Source organism: Pangasianodon hypophthalmus, chromosome 5 (assembly GCF_027358585.1).
Source record: "Pangasianodon hypophthalmus isolate fPanHyp1 chromosome 5, fPanHyp1.pri, whole genome shotgun sequence".
NCBI classification, from domain to species: Eukaryota; Metazoa; Chordata; class Actinopteri; order Siluriformes; family Pangasiidae; genus Pangasianodon; species Pangasianodon hypophthalmus.
The window spans coordinates 562,501-581,622 of NC_069714.1; the positions used below are offsets into that span (position 1 = coordinate 562,501).

The 19,122-nt window shown below is 40.5% G+C and overlaps 2 protein-coding genes across 3 annotated transcripts in view; one reads left to right on the top strand and one right to left on the bottom strand.

Annotated features, from left to right (window-relative positions):
- LOC113524321 (E3 ubiquitin-protein ligase SH3RF3) overlaps positions 1-9,391 on the top strand; it is a 60,694-nt gene extending 51,303 nt beyond the window's left edge. For both annotated transcript variants that reach the window (XM_026910520.3, XM_053233835.1), the window contains 4 exons: positions 468-742; positions 1,134-1,315; positions 2,288-2,670; positions 4,364-9,391. In XM_026910520.3, the coding sequence (XP_026766321.1) occupies positions 468-742; positions 1,134-1,315; positions 2,288-2,670; positions 4,364-4,532 (1,009 nt within the window). In that variant the 3' untranslated portion in view covers positions 4,533-9,391. The remainder of the gene's footprint in view (positions 1-467; positions 743-1,133; positions 1,316-2,287; positions 2,671-4,363) is intronic.
- Positions 9,392-9,554: 163 nt separating this feature from the next.
- Positions 9,555-18,000, bottom strand: LOC113524562 (NLR family CARD domain-containing protein 3-like). The gene is made up of 9 exons (XM_053233834.1): positions 17,916-18,000; positions 17,635-17,756; positions 17,058-17,174; positions 16,569-16,623; positions 16,134-16,338; positions 14,079-15,846; positions 12,049-12,222; positions 10,954-11,130; positions 9,555-10,271 (listed from the first exon to the last, which is right to left on the bottom strand). The coding sequence occupies exons 2-9, from the start codon at positions 17,685-17,687 to the stop codon at positions 10,139-10,141; spliced, it is 2,682 nt and encodes an 893-aa protein (XP_053089809.1). The 5' UTR covers positions 17,688-17,756; positions 17,916-18,000; the 3' UTR covers positions 9,555-10,138.
- Between the last annotated feature and the right edge of the window lie 1,122 nt (positions 18,001-19,122).

Here is a 19,122-nt window from a genome sequence, read left to right on the forward strand (position 1 = left end):
GCTTGTTGAACACGGTTTAAAAATCCATTTAGAAAAAAAGCACAGTGTGTGTGTGTGTGTGAGAGTGTGTTTGTGTGTGTGTGTGTGTGTGTGTGTGGGGCTATATCGTTGACAAACTGAAGAAGGCTCCTGAGTAGAGACAAGGTAAAAGCGTTCACTGTATCGTAGCATGATACAGTCTCAGGAGAACCGGGAGACTCGCTCTCGGCCCGTCAGTCACAGAGCCACTGCGCAGATTAACGCTTTCCTCCGGCGTTTTTGGCTCCACGTGTCTCCGCGCTTGTGGTGTTCGTGTGATAAAGAAACATCTAGATAACAGTTTGAACTGGATCACTGACTGAATTAGGAGAATAAAACTCCTAAAAATGATTATTAGCTAGCTTTTTTAGCTACATACAGGAACAGTGAATTCAAACATCGCTTTGTTGCAAGTGAACGATGTTGCATGTTTGTGTGTGTGATTACAGAGCTCCGTTTGCAGTCGGCCAATCACGTGCTTGCATTCCCGGATCAGTGATTAAGCCGGTTCCTGGTTCTCCTGGATCGCCCCGCCCCTCCAGCCCAGTCCTGATTGGCCCTGCTTCCCGCGCTGTCCCTCACATGACCACAAACCCTGCGCCTTCCCTGGTAACAAGCCCCGCCCCTTCACTTGTCACAAGCCCCGCCCCTTCACTGACCTCAAGCCCCGCCTCCTCTCCACACCTGAAGAACTGCCTGCGAATGTGCAGCCAGCCACAGCTGGGTACGTAATATTTATGTTTATATTGAATTTAGCTACGAGCACTTTTATAATGATCTCGGGTGAGTGACTGAAATTGTTTTTAGAAAGATTTGAACGGCTTAATTTGTGAACATTGGTTTAATTTCGACAAATTGGCGAGGTGGAGGGAGGGGTTCAAAATCAATAAATATCAATAAATAGAATGGGATAGAATTTTTTTTATTTTGATTTTTTAACTTACACATATTCAAGATTTTGCACTGGCTGGCTTGAAGTTTCCTTCAAACACAGACTTGCTAGTTTTTAGCGTTTTAACGCTAGTGTAAGATTAAAACGTAAATTTGTAAATATAGTACAAAAGGTCAATAATAATAATAATAATAATTTTCGCGTCTCTTTCGTTCTCGCTCAGGAGGCAGTCCTCACTCCTCCCCCTCTCGATCTCCCACCCCTCTGTGTACCCGCCCCGCCATGATCTCATCACCTCAGGTTCATCCAGTTAGCTCACTCAACTTGGGCGTCGCTCACCTGAATGGGGTGGAGCCTCCGGAATGTCCATCATCACCCAAGATGGAGGAAAAGAAAGCTGAGAAGGTGGGTGGACGTCTGCCGTCGGTTTAGAGTTCTGTCAATTTGTGTTATTTAAGAAATAGTGAACAATAGTGAATCATTCCTCCCGTCAGAAAGCCGTTACATCAGGAGGGGCTTGTTGCTAAGCAACAGAGCAGCAACATTCGTAAGAAGAAAATGTAAATATAAGACGTGTCACTAGCAAATAAGCTAGCTCAGCTAGTAACACCTGTAAATTTGTCCCTTTTTTTTAATTAATAATAATATTATTATATTTATGCCATCCTTGAACCTGAAATGGTGGAAATGCTCGTTTTCTTGTATTTTTTAAAGCCTTCTCTTTTGGATGATTAAATCATTTATTGTGATTTTTTTTTAAAATGGTAAATATGAATATCGCACAAGTCTATTTACTGTTCATACGATCTTATTTTGTGTAGCTTGATTTGATACAGTATACGTACATGCGGATACCTACAGCGTATTGCCAGGTTTAGCTCTCCAGACGAGAGAGCTGAGATTCACACATATGCTGCATCTTACACGTGTCTTCATTATGCAGCGTTAATTGGCTCTGATTCATACACACATACATGCAGGAGATGGTTTCTCTAATGATTTCAAAAGAATTCTGGAAGAATTGTTTAAAAGAAAGTGAGAAACGCAAAGTTACGCTTGTAACAGTGGTTCGATGACTGACAGTGCAGCTCCTGTCCACATCAACAAAACTAACCTTATAGCAAGAAACAAGGACAAAGACTCGAAGGTGATGGATTTTTGCGGCAGGTAAGCATGGAAAGACTTCGCTGGTTCCCGAGGGATCCTGCCCTGGCTGTCCGGAATGTCAGGAAGTAGAACCGGATGCATGATCGTTTGTTTTCCTGGCTGAGTAACTGTGGGGTGTGAAAAAAGGTCCTACACAGATAAAGGTTCCTCTTTGAAACAACCTTTACCCCAGAGTGTTTTTCTAATGTTAATGTCTCTGTTTTCCGCCAGAAAGAAAAAAAGAGCGGCGTCCTCCTCAAGCTGCTGAAGAAGAAATCTCGCTCGCCACCTTCCTCGTCCCCGACCCATGACCCTACGTCCTCTTCCACGTCGGCTTCCTCCTCGTCCTCCACCTCCTCCTCCTCTTCTGCAGCCATTCACGGGGCCACAGCTGCAGATTTTCAGGTGTTTAGCCGCGCCGGCTCGTGCCCTATCGAGAGCGACATGCAGGGAGCCGCGGGCATCGAACCTCTGAACAGGAAGTGCGGCTCGCTCGACCTCGACCTGGCACCGCGCCAGCCGTTCTTTTCTCCCACGTCCTCTTCCTCATCCTCCACTTCCTGTTCCGCGATGCTGGCCATCCGTCCTGAACCCAAACCCTTATCACGTGAGAGGTAGGTTATCATCGATCAGTAGAATAAAAATTCTTATTCAAGAGCATGTTATTATATTTCAGAGGCATCCGTTGTTAAGCTCTGTGAGAAATTCTCACGTGTCCTGGCATCCTTCATCATAAATACCATTCCATTGGCTGAAATCACCCACATGGTTGCACAGGTTGCCTACATGAAGGTCAAACCACATCACATGACCATCATACCTGTGCTACACCTCAAAAAAATTATATCTTAATATAATCAAATTGATCTAGTATTTCTTAATATATGATAATAATAAACTATATATAAGATTATTAAACGTATTCGTAGACATTTTTACTAATTTCTTGGCTGGCAGGAGTGGAACCCAGTGTGGTCTTCTGCTGTAGTAGCTCATCCACCCCAAAATTTGACATGTTGAGATGCTTTTCTGCTCACTACGGTTGTATAGAGTGGTTATGTGAGTTACTGTAGGCTTCCTGTCGGCTCGAACCAGTCTGGCCATCAACAAGGCATTTCCTCCTTCTGGATGTTTTTTTGTTTTTCGCAGCATTCTGTGTAAACTCTAGAGACTGCTGTGTGTGAAAATCCCTGGAGATCAGCAGTTTCTGAAATACTCAAGTACTGAAATAATTGTGTTTTCTGAAATTGCTTATAAATTCCGCCATGGCAGGAAGTCTATTTAAGTCTGAGCTCAAGCAGAATTCTTTTGATTGTGTTTCCGTCCCCTGCATCAGTTTAATACCACTAACAGTTGCTCCAAAACAAAACTCACCACTAAGGCAAGATTTTACTTTCCCAGTGTCTCATATTCAAAATGTGCTAGTGGTGATAAAGATCTCTCTTTTTTTGCACTATACACATTTTCCTCACACACACACTGTACATAAGCAAAAAACTGACCTCAAAATGTACCTCAAAACATGAATATTCCAGAATAAGATATACCAAAGTAAGATAGACCATGTGACACGTCTGGTGCAACGAGGACAGAGAAAGGAGAGAGAGAGAGAGAGAGCTATTCTGTGCTTTTCAGCAACAAGTGTACACCCACAAAACTAAAAAAAAAAATTTAAAAGCTTTGATCAGACTGAACCAACTCCAACTCCGTCTCTCTCTGGAATCTGTCCACCTGCTGAAAAGGAAAAGAAGCACATAAATAAAAAATAATAAAAACAGCACGTGTAGACACTCATTCATTACCCAGTTGTTCTCTGCACACCTCCTCTCAAATCTGACAGTATTTATGTTTCATAAATAAGCGTAATGGCACAAACAGAAAGTCAATAACATGAGTTTAAACAAATAACCAGCCATGATAATGTGTCCAAAATAAATAAAATAAAATAACAATAGCGGATTTAGTGTGACAGAATTTTAAAAAAAATAACCTATAGTGTAAGGATCATACTTCAGAAAGGTCAAAATGAAAAATAAACATTATACCTCTTGTTTCATGGGATAAAAAAAATCTAAACTGACTATGCACATGATTTAGGTCACATGACCTTCTTCCCAGACGTTACCCTTATACGGATGAATCCCAAATGGCTCACGGTCTGTATATATATATATATAGTGTAACACCCTGTATAAGGCAACTCTAGACTGAAACTGGAATCTGAAAATGCTCGCATTCAGATGATGCTTATTGTTGAAAGCTACCGTATTCTTCCCTCTCACGCTGATCACGCTTGTTCTTCCGCAGATATCGTGCTGTGGTGCCGTATCCTCCCCAGAGCGACGCTGAGATCGAGCTGAAGCAGGGCGACATCGTTTTTGTTCACAAGAAGCGCGACGACGGCTGGTATAAGGGAACTCTGCAGCGCACCGGACGCACCGGCCTTTTCCCTGGCAGCTTCGTCGAGAGCTTCTGAGGATTCAGAAAAAAAAAATCCCTCAGCAAGGTTTACGGAGTTTCATCGCTTCACCTTGGCAGCTTTGCCGAGAGCCTGTGAGCGCTCAGAAACATTCACAAGTGTTCAAAACAATGAATTAAAAAAAATTCAACAGCTTGAAGAATGTGTGGAAGAAAAAGGTTTACAGAGTTTCTGCGTCTAAAAAAAAAATCAAACATCTTAGAAGTGGCTCCTTCTGAAGATCATCAGTCGAGTCTCCGGTAACTCAAGGAAGGTTTCTTTGGTCCATCGTCTGTTCAAACTGTTACCTCAGAGTCATTCTCCACTGCACAGTTACCCAACGAGCACAAAGTAAAATGGACTTTAAACACACACCACACACACACACACCTCACGACAATGCCTTTCACACAAGGATCCTGAGGAAAGTTTGCTAAAAATTGAATTTGAGTCCGAAAGCCGGCCACCGCTTCACCTTCCGCTCCTTAGCTATGTTTACACGCACGCCAAAACTCCAATATTAGTCGTATCATGATGTTTACATTTCCAACTAGCTAATACACTGATATTTTTTAAAATGTTTGTAGGTTTTATCCCTTTGTTTCCCGTCCGAAAAAAACGCACAAACAATTTAAAAATGCTCGCAGTAGGTGGCGACAGTTTACCGTAAAATGCTACGTCTGGAATAACGTTAAGAGCTGCGTATTGAGCGAGAGATGACCATACGGTTAGTTTGTAGGAGCAGCACCGAGCTCATCGTATTCTGGTAGAACAATAAAACAAAGCGAAATTGAAGTGTTTTAATCTCAATAAGAAATGACCGAGCGCAAAGTAACGACCTGGTGATGAGCCGTGATAAACTCGCACTTGTATCCTCCGTTCAGGGTGTTTTGTTTTCAGTGACCCAGAACTACGTTTTCAGAAATGTCCGTATACACGTGGGCGGAGCCTGACTAAAACCCAGGTGGATATTATTAACATGCGGTGCAGGATACTTAGAGATGGTTAGATGTTTGAAAACACCTAAATGCAGACATTGTGAAAGGCCTCAGAAGGCAGGAAGATTGTAAGTGCGTAAAACGCATCACTAGGTTCCTTGATACATTTATTCAGGCTATCGTGTGCGTTTAAACGTAGCTATTTACCTGTCGAGCTGAAAGAACAAAAGATAAATAAATAAATAAATAAATAAATAAACAAACAGCAGCTTTATCTTGAGCTTCGAAATGTCTCAGCAACTCCCAGAATGTTAGCGTTTACAGAGTTTTATTGTTTACCTCAAAATCGCACTCCGTCACTCGAAATCCACGACCCGGCGAGCACAGAGGAGAAACGTGGAATCCCTCGAAACGACAAAAGTGAGCTGTGAATACAGAAATTGATTATAGAGTGAGTGTAAAAAAGTACTTCCCTTTTATTCCCCCCCTTTACGTCTCATCCAGTCAGTAAAACGTTATATTATTACACCTTTTATCATTTACACAGTGTGAGTAAATTAGAAGCAAAACAAGAGTAAATGATAAAAGGAGGAGTAAATAATTAATATCACCTTATTTACTGTTTATTATTTATTCATGTTATTCACTCACTCTTCAATCCATTTTTGTACTGAGTTACATATTCGACTCATTAATGACTTATTGTTCGAAAAATGGCACAACAAGTCCCTCGACATGTCAGGAAGGAAAAAAAGCACGTAGACGTGAGCAATGCCTACGTTTCATCGGCCTGAAAAGTGGCACAACTTTTTGTAAATGGATCAGTTTTTTTTTTAATTCTTGGGAAAAAGAAAATCTCAATCCTAGATTGGATACATGGTTAGATTTTAATTTTTGTGAGGATTAACATGGGTTAAAAAAATGGTAGTAAAAATCCCGTGATGATCTCTGCGTCTGATCACGAGGTGATGGAGTGGTGCGTCAGGTCGGCTCAGGACAACGACATGGGTACGGGTCGCCTACAAACATGAATGTGTCACGGCCGAAAGATCGAATCTGAGCAAAACGTTATAACTGAGAAATTCGGCTTGTACAGGGGAACAGAATTCCACAAGTCCTCATTTTTTTTGTTGTTGTCGTTGTTGTTTCACTTTTTGCTGAATGATTATCCTCAAAACAAGCTCAAAGCAAAATGGGCAAAGCATTGAAAAAAGTTTCATTACCTCAGAATAAGTTTGTGGCACAAAATGACAGTTAAAGCACAGCAAGCTCTGACACACACACACACACACACACACACACACACATACACACACACTCTGAGCACAAAGAGGACACTGGGTTTGATCTCGTACTAATGTGAAGTGAAAACGTCTCTCCTCATTTCTGGTAAGCTTGTATCGTCCCAGATGGTACATTTATTTCCTCATTTTCCTCCACAATATGGTCACCTGCGAATCCCCGCCCACTAACCACACATCCGCTACCAACAGAGGAGGGTGTGCTCTCTGCCCTCTTCCTCATACGTGAGCTCATACATGCCCGTGATTCGCTGGTCTCACTGTGATTGACAGGAAAGAAAGTATGCCCCTCCCACACAGACAGCACAGCCAGTTTGGTTCATGTGACTGTCGATGTCACTGTCGGGATTCGAACTCACGCCACTGGAGAGCTGGAAATATTATTAATCAATATGTTTTTAATTAAAAACACCTTAAACCAGGGGTGTCAAATTTACAGACCGTGATAACAGACATGAGAGAGATAAATTCATTAATTGGAATTACATTTGAATCATCTTGTGAGTTAAGGTTTAAAAAAAAAAAACAGCGAGTCTCAGTTTGTCCACTAGGGGGCAAAACAGAGCAATAAACTCAGCTACTGAGGAAAAGTGTGCTGATGATGTGATTCTAAAAAGTTGACGCTGTTTTAAAAATAATTTAGGGGGTTCACAGGAAGGGGGGCGAATACTTTTTGAATAATCAGCCGGCTCCTGAGGGGTCTCGTTTTCACTGGCGTCTCCCATCAGAGAGGAAAGTGTGCAAGTGGAACCACATTTTCACTGAACAATGTGAACTAGTCCTCATAATCATGATGAGATTAGCATCGGAATGTACACTGGATTCGCGGATTTAGCACAAATTCAGCGTCGATTAAAAGAATTTCGCACAAATTTGATCAACTTCCCACACGTTCGCCAGCGAGGGGGTGGATTTAGGACAGTGTTAGCGTCTGAAATGTGCTACACATTGCTCGGATTTAGCGGCGGTTGTTGGAGTTCATCGCACGTTTATGGAATTAACTACGAATTTTAACACAGACTCCAGAACTTTCCGTAATATTTAGCACCACTTCAAGAAATTAGCATCAATCTACCAGCAATTGAAAGAGTTTTAGCACAAATTCAGCAGCAATTTTCTTTAAAAATAAAAATAAATAAAGCAAGCCTGGATTGGGTCGTGTCTCGATTCTCAGAACAGCTAGCTAATTCACACACAAATACAAATAAACAAATCCACCATTTCTGCCTTTTCCTTATAATATATAAAACACCGTATAAAAAAAAAACAAAAACACCGATGCCTAGCGTGCTGTCCACATCGCCAAATCTTAAAGACAGCATCATATGCTGCTTTTATTTATTTATAATTTTTTTATATATAAATTTGATTCAACATACCAATATTTCTTATTTTAATTCATGTAAGTTGTTTTTACTTTTTCTGTTAAAAATTGTACAAAAGTTGTTTTGATTTTTTTCTTCTTTTATTTATGTTGATTGTCATTGTTATGAATTTGCACCACAGGATTTTGTATATTAGCATGCTAACTAGCTCTGTCGCCTCAGGCTGTTGTTTTCTTCTGGTTCCAAGTCGTTGCAGTCATGTTGATCACTTGATTAGCTAACATTCACTAATGATTAGCTAACATTCGCTAATCAGATTTCCCACCTATGAGGAGAGTAATTCACTAAGCTAACTGAGCTGTTAAGCTAACTGTTCTTTGGTGCCGGTCTGTTGCTAGCTAGCTACTTGGCAGGGAATTTTAACAAACATAGGGAAAAAAATAACAAACAAAAAAAAAAACTAGTTACAAAACAAAATCCAAGAAATGCAGAAATCACTGTTTTTCACCGAGCCATTTGTGAATGTTTAAGATTCTAACATTGGGATTAGCGAATCGGTTGTCTTAGCTTTATGGGGTGATTTTTGAAATATGATTTTAGCTAGCTAGTTTGGCACTAGTTTGTTACAACCTTACTGATTAGCATAGCTAGCTATCAAAGCAATGTTAGCTAATGATTTTTTTTTCCATTGGTGCTTGTTTGTAGCTAGCTAGCAACAAAACAGAAGATATTTTTTTTCATCCAGAAGAAATATAAATGTTTACCAAAGCGGTATGGGAATAAACATTGATTCACCACTGTAACCATGGCAACAGCTAGCAAAATTTCAGTCAACACTTATAAGGTTGGTTCTCTGGTTAATCTGCTGCCTAGGTAGGCAGTAAGGAACTCGTTACGTATTGAGACAAAGCCTTTTTGTTGCTTTTTTATGAACCTTGCAATGGAAAGACAAAGTTGTACTCTTTCGATCTGTTTTTGTCCTGTTTTCGCTCTCATTCGTGAATTTAGTGCCAATATTCTCACAAGCACAAGTGCATCTCCATGTTGGAGATCCGGGGTACATGCCTGATTTTAAAGAGAAACATGGCTGCGTTGAGAAGAAAAGAAAAGAAAACAATATATATAAATATTTAAAAAAATATATTGTGAAAACATATTTATAGGCCATTGGTGCTACAGTTGAGATACTGAGGAAAACTGCCTCGTGAACTTTTGACAGTGTGTTCATTTACACATCGTCTTGTACTGACTACTTGTGACTTTTTTCATGTAAAAAGTGCATTTTAGCAATAAATGCCATTGTTTTAAAAACATACAGATTGTCCCGCTGTGCTTCCTGCGAAAATACCTGAAGCTGCCAGTCGCATTGTTTTGAAACTGCTGCTCATGCTGCATCACAGGGCGACGTAACACACTCGGAGGAAAGTGCTATCCGCCCTCTTCCGCATACATTAGACCCATTATACCCAAAGAGCATGGGCAATTCTGCTCCCTTGGCTTCCTGGACATGGATGGCTGTGGCATTGTCAGGGTTTGTCAGCAATCTCTCCATCATAAGGTGAAAACATTTTTGTTGATATAGTATGTTTTAGTGAGGGGAAAAAAAAAACAAGATCAGGTCTGAAAAAATATATATTATTTATTAAATGATTTGCAGGGCATGGGGCTGGGGAGGATTTCATCATCATGACAGCAACATAAGCAAGTTGAAATTCTTCACTTCAAGACCAGTGAGGTAGGATTTGAGGATTTTTTGAGGCGGAATGATGTAAGCGCGAAATCGACATCAGATCTGTACATCGGCCAAGAAACAAATAAATTACTAAAAATTGCACCAAGTAACATTTACTCTCACTGAGCAGCTTTCATTATCAGCTTCATCATTGCTAGAAACAGCTGTTGTCTTGCGTATAGTAATTCTCTATGATGATGTCTCTGCTGTGTATAGATGGGAAAGGATTTGATTTTTTCTTTTCTTCTAGCAAGATTAAACAAATAAATTTGATCAGCCGTTGTCATTTTCGTTATCCGAAATTCAGCAGGTTGACGTTCTGGCTATTTCACACTGGTCGAAAAGTACGACGGCGTCTTGAAAGGGAGAACTCTGGTGAGTCTGTATTGGTGATAAAGAACTGCTCAGTGGAAGAGTGTGAAGAGTGACTTTTCTGCAACTCCAGGGGGTCTCTCTCGATGCTGCGGGACAAAACAGGACAGAATGATTAGTCATCATCATACGTTTATCACCGTCCACCGTCACACGCTTCATAATCAAAATCACACACACACATAATATATATATATATATATACGGTATCACAATGGTTTTATGAAATGGCTTGCCATTTAATCAGGACAAAAGTAATGGCGCCCTGTAAAAGTAGGAGGAGTTAGTATGTGTCTGTGGTAGCTGAGGCACTGCAGTGGCTGAGCTGCGTTACTGGAAGATTTAATGCACGTCGTGCTTCGGCGCTCTTTCACCGTTTAGTCGTCATCTGGGAGTTTTGTGGCCATGGCTAAATGTAAATCAGCTGTGCCGTGAATGCATTTGATAATTTAGGACTGATCAGTGTTTATCAACATACACGCGTGGGTATGAAGAACATCATTGTTACGGAAAATCTTGTGGGAATTTTTAATTCGGTTTGCCCATGAAAACTTTTGCACAAAAAAAATCAATTTTTTTTATGTTCTAGCTAAACGCTAAAGGTCTAACTTGATGTTGATGGAGGCATTCAGAATATCTCCATCTCACAAACTCACCCACGCTGCCCACCCACACACCTCTAGTTTCCTTAAATAGACAGTCATTGACTCACTGTGGGACAGCTTATCCTTCTTTCTTTGTCTATAATTTGAGAGCAAGTCAGTAACTCACTACAGTATCTCTAGTTTGCACTGTGGATCCTCCTGTAGATCACAGAGCATCTTCACCGCTAATTCTCCAGGTTCGTTATTATTCAGATTCAGCTCTCTGAGGTGTGAGGAGCGGTTTGACGTCAGAGCTGAAGCCAGATAATCACAGCCTTTCACTGTAATGCCGCACTTTTCCAGCCTGCAGAGACAAACACGACACAATTATATGCTAAGATGCTAATAAATCATACAACTACACAGCTGTAGAAAAATAGTGTATCACGAGTTCCAGAAGTAAGGAATAAAACACATTATAGGAAAATCATCCATGATGCACAAAGACAGCTATGAATATTCGATCCCTCCCCAGCCTCTTGTTTTTCTAAAATAGTTTTATTTGTTTTTCTAAAAACTTAATTTTAAGCGTTATGCTGTTTTAGAGGAAGTGCCACACACTTGCATGGGGCAGTTAGAAAATGTGAGAATTTCAAGCTCGCCCTCTGGTGGTGAAATGTGGCATTACTGACTGTGACTGAATGCCAGAGGGGGAAAAAACTGCCTGTCCCTGTATACAGAACTACCTTAGTTTTAAAAATCAATAGCACAATATAATCCTAAAGCTTTATATACCACAGTGCTGTGGAATTCTCAGATCAGAAGGTGTCGATTAACTAATTTCATCTTCAGGACCATGACCTGTCTAATCTTCACCAAATTTGGCTCACATCATCTTGAGACCTTTGTCTAGACAACTATCTACTGCCATTCTAGCCGTTCCATGTGCTATTATACAGACAACACATGACTGACAGGATTTGCAAGAATTGTAGCGCGTCTGTGAATGTGCGGCTCACCGAGTCTGGGTGCTTGGCCCCCTGGAAATGCTGCTTGCAGCTTTAATTATTATTATTATTATTATTATTATTATTATTGTTATTATTGTTGCTTTATAATTGCTAAAATTGTCCTCTTATCTATTTTTTCTAAATTAGCTGTCAAAATGAACACTTCTTCTTTTCATGCATGTGATGTTTTTCTTCATTTTAGTGTCACACACGTACAAATGTGTTAGCCCAATTTTGTGTAATATGTGTGTGAATCATAATGATGATCTCACCGCAGTGCCTCCAGTTTACAGTGTGGATTTTCCAGAGCAGTAGAGAGCAGCCATGCTCCTGAATCCTGCAGGTTATTGAAACTCAAATCCAGCTCCCTCAGGCTGGAAGACGTGGAGCTGAGAATTAGGGACAGAGCTGGACAGATTTCTTCTGTGAGATTACAACCACACAGCCTGGGAGACAAGTGCCGATATATCAGAACTCAACATGCAAAAATCTATCAAGTAGAATAAAGTAAAGCTTAATGCTTTAGTTCAATGATGATTCTTGAATTAGTGCCTGGACAATTGAAGGACAGTTGTCATACTGCTGTGGAGTACATCATTACATTCATCATTCATTGGATTCAGAAAGTATTCAGACTCCTTTACTTCTTGCACAGTTTACTGTGTTGTGAATATGATTTTGAATGGAGGTAAAATTGTGATTTTTACCCATCAATCTATACTTAATCACCCATAATGACAAAATGTATGTTTTTAAATATTCTCTAAACTTAATTAAAAATCAAAAATTGAAATCTCTTATTCACAAAAGTATTCAGACCCTTTCCTGTGGCACTCCAAATTGTGGTCAGGTGCATCCTGTTTGCTTTAATTATCCTTGAGATATGTCTAGAACTCAATTGGAGTTGAAATTTGAATTGATTGGACATAGTTTGGAAAGTTTGGTCTATAAGTGATCACAGTTTACACTGCATTGTCAGGACAAAAACCAAGCCATGAACTCCAAGGAACTGTCTGTTGATCTCCGCGATCAAATTGTGGTAAGGCATAGATCAGGGCAAGGATATAAAACAATTTCTAAGGCTTTGAGTGGACCACAGTGGTCTCAGTATTTTTGAAATGGAAGAAGCTTGGTACAACCTTGAACCTTCCAAGAGTTGGCTGGCCAGCCAAATTGGGCATCCAGGAAAGAAGGGCCTTGGTCAGGGAGGTAAGAAAGAACTCAACAGTCACCTGACAACCAGCTCTGCAGCACTGCATAAATCAGGCCGCTGGTAATGTGGCAAGATGGAAGCCACTGCTTCCATAAAGGAATATGGAAAAAGATTCTCTGGTCTGATAAAACTAAATTTTAACTCTCTGGGCAGAACAGGAAGCACTATGTCTGGCGAAAAACAGGCACTGCCCATCACCAGGCTAATACCATCCCTATGGTGACACAAGGTGGTGGCAGCGTCATGCTATGGGGGTGCTTCCCAGCAACAGGGACAGGGAGACTGGTAACTATTGAGGGACAGATACATACAGCCAAATACAGGAATATCCTTGAAGAAAACATCCTCCAGAGCGCACGCAAATTCAGACTGGGGTGACAGTTCACCTTTCAACATGACAATGACCCAAAACTTACAGCCAAAACATCACTGGAGTGGCTTCGGGGCAAGTCTCTGAATGTCCTTGAGTGGCCCAGCCATAGCCCAGACTTAAATCCCATTGAACGTCTGTGGAGAGTTCTGAAGATGGCAGTTTACAGATGCTTGCCATTCAGTCTGACGGAGGTTGAGAGGATCTACCATGAAGAATGGGATAGACTGCCCAAATCCAGGTGTGCAAACCTTGTAGAGATGTATCCAAGAAGACTTGTAGATGTAATTGCTGCCAAATACTTTTGTGAATAAGAGATTTCAGTTTTAAATTTTTAATTAATTTTTGAAAATGTCTAAAAACATGTTTTCATTTCATCGTTATAGGCAATTAAGTGTAGATTGATGGGTAAAAATGGCATTTATATCCTTTCAAAATCAAATCCACAACACAATAATGTGTGCAACATGTAAAGCGGTCTGAATACTTTCTGAATCCACTGTATGTCACTTTGTGTGTTGGAAGGTCTTGGCCTACGTGTACACATGCACAAGAAGGTATCCAGGGGATATCCACCATCACAGATGGTTATCTGGTGTTCACAGTTAACCCTTAACCCCTTAATTGTTCTGCTCAGTTGAATAAAAGCTAAAAATCAATAAATGTTACTTTATATTAACAAACACCAATATAACACACTTATGAATGGAAATGCTTACAGAGCTTTTGTGGATGCTTTGACCACTGGCAGCAGCCTCAGAAGACATTCCTCTGATCTGTAATAGTTCCTTAAATCAAATACATCCAGTTCCTCTTCTGAGTTCAGCAACACAAACACCAGAGCTGACCACTGATCATGTGAAAGCCAAGCACCACTGAGACGACTGTAACCTTTTCTGTTCAAGTACAACTGAGCTTCCTGCACTAGAGTCTGGTCATTCAGTTCATTCAGACAGTGGAACAGATTGATGGATTTCTCTGGAGATGGATTCTCCCTGATCTTCTGCTTTATGTACTCAACTGTTTCCTGTTTGCTGTGAGAGCTGCTTCCTGTCTGTGGCATTAAGCCTCGTAAGAGAGTCTGATTGGACTCCAGTGAGAGACCCAGAAGGAAGCGGAGGAACAGGTCCAGGTGTCCATTCTCACTCTGTAAGGCCTTGTCCACTGCACTCCTGAGGAAATCAGACATGTTTGATGTGTTTAAAAGATCAGACAGATCAGTGCTTGGTTGTCTTGTTACATTTTTGTTGACGAAGGTGAGAAATGCGTATAAAGCAGCCAGAAACTCCTGAACACTCAGGTGCACAAAGCTGAACACCTTCCCCAGGTGAAGCCCAAACTCCTCTCTGAAGATTTGGGTACACACTCCTGAGTACACTGTCGCTTCTCTGACATCAATGCCACATTCTCTCAGGTCTTCCTCATAGAACATCAGGTTTCCTTTCTCCAGCTGTTGGAAAGCCAGTTTTCCCAGTGCCAGGATACTCTCTCTGGTCTGCTGAGGATCAGGGTCACATTTCTGATGGTACTTTTGATCCTTGTGTTTGATCTGAAAGATCAGGAAGTGTGTGAACATTTGAGTCAGAGTCTTGGGGATCTCTCCACTCTCTGCTTCACCCAACATTCTCTCTAGAACAGTGGCTGAGATCCAGCAGAAGACTGGGATGTGGCACATGATGTAGAGGCTTCTGGAAGACTTCATGCGTGAGGTGATGTTATTGGCCAGGCTCTGATCACTGATCCTCTTCCTGAAGTACTCCTCTTTCTGAGGATCACTGAACCCTCGTACCTCTGTTACCTGGTCTACACACTCAGGAGGGATCTGATTGGTTGCTCCTGGTCGAGAGGTTATCCAGAGGAGAGCAGAGGGAAGCAGATTCCCCTTGATGAGGTTTGTCAGCAGCACATCCACTGAGGCTGACTCTGTCACATCACTCAATCTCTCATTGCTCTGGAAATTTAGAGGAAGTCGACATTCATCCAGACCATCAAGGATGAACATCACTTTGTAGGAGTCTATTAATTGTAGTTTTCTCATTTCTGGGAAAAAGTGATGAAGAAGATTCATCAGACTGAGATTTTCCTGCTTCATCAGATTCAGCTCTCTAAAGGGAAGTGGAAACATGAAGGTGACGTCCTGATTTGCTTTTCCTTCGGCCCAGTCCAGAATGAACTTCTGCACAGAGACTGTTTTTCCAATTCCAGCAACTCCTTTAGTCAGCACAGTTCTGATGGACTTGTCTTTAAAGAGGTCATTGCATTTGATGGGTGTCTCCTGTATTGCTGGTCTCCTGGACGCTGTCTCAATCTGTCTCACCTCATGTTCATTATTGACGTCTCCACTCCAACCCTCTGTGATGTAGAGCGCTGTGTAGATCTCATTCAGAAGTGCTGAGCTTCCATGCTGTGAGATTCCTTCATGAATTCTTATAAAATTCTCTCTCAGGTTGGATTTCAACTTTGGCTGATACACAGAGACCACAGACTCTAATAAACAAAGTAATAATATGTTTTAATGCAAAATCACTGAGCACAAATAAAATGTAAAATTCTTTCAAATGCTGCTGTTCATTCCTGATTCATGTACTAAATATTACTGAAGGAACAGGACCATTGTATAGAGTAACCACAAGCTGGACCACGAACAGAACAGAAAAGCACCAGATGTACATGATACTAAAATCAAACTTAAAACTAAAAGTATTAATATCTAAAACAATTTCCTCTCTCTAAAGTGAACCTGATGGAATAAAGTCATGACTCAGAGCTCTTACTGTTGTGCAGTGCGTTAGCGAGATCTGTGTGGTTCATGTTCTTCAGGACGTGCAGTGTGATCTTCAGCGCTCCCTCTCTGACACTGTGCAGATCCTCCTCATCCTCCACCTCCCTCTCAGTGCATGCTGGGTAATCTGGACTCAGGAGCTTCCTAAATCTCTTCAGCTCATTCTTTATCACAGTGATGACTTTGTGTTCCAGCTCCTGATTAGAAACACACATTAACAGATCTAAATATTATAATGTTACACAGTAAGAGATGCTTTTATTTTATGAAAAGAAAAAAAAAACTGTCTATTACCACAGTTACAACTGTCTGATTACCCATAATGCTGCTGCACATCGATAAACCAGTAAACTTAAAAAAAAAAAAAAAAAAAAAAAAAAAAAAAAAAAAAATACAACCTATTCACACACATTAAAAAGACACCTACCTTGAATATGGACTCCAACTGATTTCTGCTGATGTCTGATTTCTTCTTTTGTGGTCTGTGAACAAACAAAACACATCATGTAATATGGACTATATGTATTCATAGCTGCACAACACACACTAATAAATACAAAGATAAAGATATTTAACACTATCCTCTTAACACAATACACTGATTTCAGGATTTCTTATCTGACATTAGCATATTTAGAAACAAATATATTGAATGAATGAATAAAACAGTTATATTGTCATTAATTTGCCAGGTGTAAATGTTCTTCTGTAGCACCACAGAGCCTCCAGCTCAGGGACTGCAGGCTGAACTGAACGCTTAAAGCAGTTTTCCTCACTGCCAGTCTGAGAGCTGCAGCACTGCACAGTTTATTGTTTTACTGCTTCAACACCTGATAAAGCTCATGAAGGGCTTCATAATGAGATGAGTGAGTTTGATCAGGTGGAACACTGCTGTAAAACACCTCACTATACTGACCTCACATCAGTAGAACTGTCTCTGTCTCTGAAGTTAATTGGTTCTTCCATTGACCAGTCACTCTTCATGGACACACAGCTGGGTTCTGGTGAGTCTGATCTCTTTCCCTCCATCATTCTAGAGTTACAACAGAAATATCAGCAATAATTAATACTCTGCCTTCTCAGCACTGTTAAACAATGTGCTCATCATTAAACACCAATAATTCCATCTTTTTAATTCAGCTACAGTCTGCACACTTATTCAAACAGGAGACTCGCCTCATACCTCAGGAATTACTCTGATGTCAGGAGTCCCAATCACAGCTAACTGACTCAGCTGGGTCTTAAAGCCTGTAGAGTTCACTGACTCAAAGCTATGCTGCTCTTATGCTACACATTACACAGTCCTTTTTACTCTTCTCTCAGTGAATGATTTCTCTAAACTGTTCTTACATCAGATCAGTGATATATTCACTGCTATTAAACACCTTAAAGCAAAGTTTAGTTCCTCTGTTAACTAGTGAGTGTTTAGAGATACAGATCTGTTCCTATGAGACGGTGTGTATTTATTGCTGGTGAATGGAAAAGTAACTCACCTCTCATCTTTCTTTAAGTCCTGTTTTCCAGACACACTCATGTTGGAGGTCATGTCTCCTTCTCCAGATTACAGCAGGACACACGTTTACTTCACTCCAACATCGGTGTGTTAAATCAAACCCTGTATCAGCACAGAGTTCACTTACAGGAAATAGTCACGGTATCAAGTCCTAACACAACCAGTGTACATTAAACCTTCAGTACAAACCCACAAAACTCTTCTGCATCTAGTGTCACTTCAGTGTGTTTATACATTATAGCTTTAGATTTAGATACTCACTGTGTTTTTACTCCTCAAATGGTTTATTTTCCCCTCGACACAAAATGGAGCTTCTGTGGTTTACTTTCACTTTACCTGTTTATTCTGCAGTGGGGGAAGGGCAGTGTGTGTGTGTGTATGTGTGTGTGTGTGTGTGTATTTTTAAGTGATTCTGCAGTAAAAAAGTAAACAGTAAAAACAGTAAAAGTAAAAATAGATCAGTGCATTTTCACATGTTATGAAACTTGTTTTATATTCAAAGTGACTCTCTCCAGTCTTTTTGTTATTTAGGGCAGAGCGGTGCACATGCTAACAGACTTTATGTTTATGTGTATATACAGAGCTGCTAGTTTGTTAGCTACACCTTCCTTGTACCTACACTCACTGAATCTTACATTCATTACCTATAAGGTGGATTTTCTGATAAAATTGTACATACCTAATAAACTGACAGCGCTCTATATATGTGTGTACATGTGTGGCTTGTAGTTGAATGTGTGTTTCATACATTCACACTAAATAATGGTAACCTTAGAGTTTTCAAAAATGAAAAAAGCTGTACAAACTGTACTATACTTTACAGAACTGTACTTTCACTGTAAAGTACTAATTTTGGACAGAAAAACTGACGGCAAGTTTTTGCTCAATATAGCATAATGAACCTAACCTTAATATGACAGAACAAATTTCAGTGTTTTGTTTTTTCATTGTGTCATCAAACTGTGTCTTGTTGTACACTCAAGACTTCAGAGAGCCCAGCAACCCTATGCACATTAGTCTTGAAAGAATCTCCTCGGCACCTCATGCACTGGTCAGAAGTCTCCTGCCTCTGCTCTACACACACTTTGCACCCAAGGAGTAAGGGGTGTTCCTAATAAAGTGGTGTGTGTGTATGAGTAAGGGGTGTTCCTAATAAAGTGGTGTGTGTATGAGTAAGGGGTGTTCCTAATAAAGTGGTGTGTGTATGAGTAAGGGGTGTTCCTAATAAAGTGGTGTGTGTGTATGAGTAAGGGGTGTTCCTAATAAAGTGGTGTGTGTGTATGAGTAAGGGGTGTTCCTAATAAAGTGGTGTGTATGAGTAAGGGGTGTTCCTAATAAAGTGGCGTGTGTGTATGAGTAAGGGGTGTTCCTAATAAAGTGGTGTGTGTATATGAGTAAGGGGTGTTCCTAATAAAGTGGTGTGTGTGAGTAAGGGGTGTTCCTAATAAAGTGGTGTGTGTATGAGTAA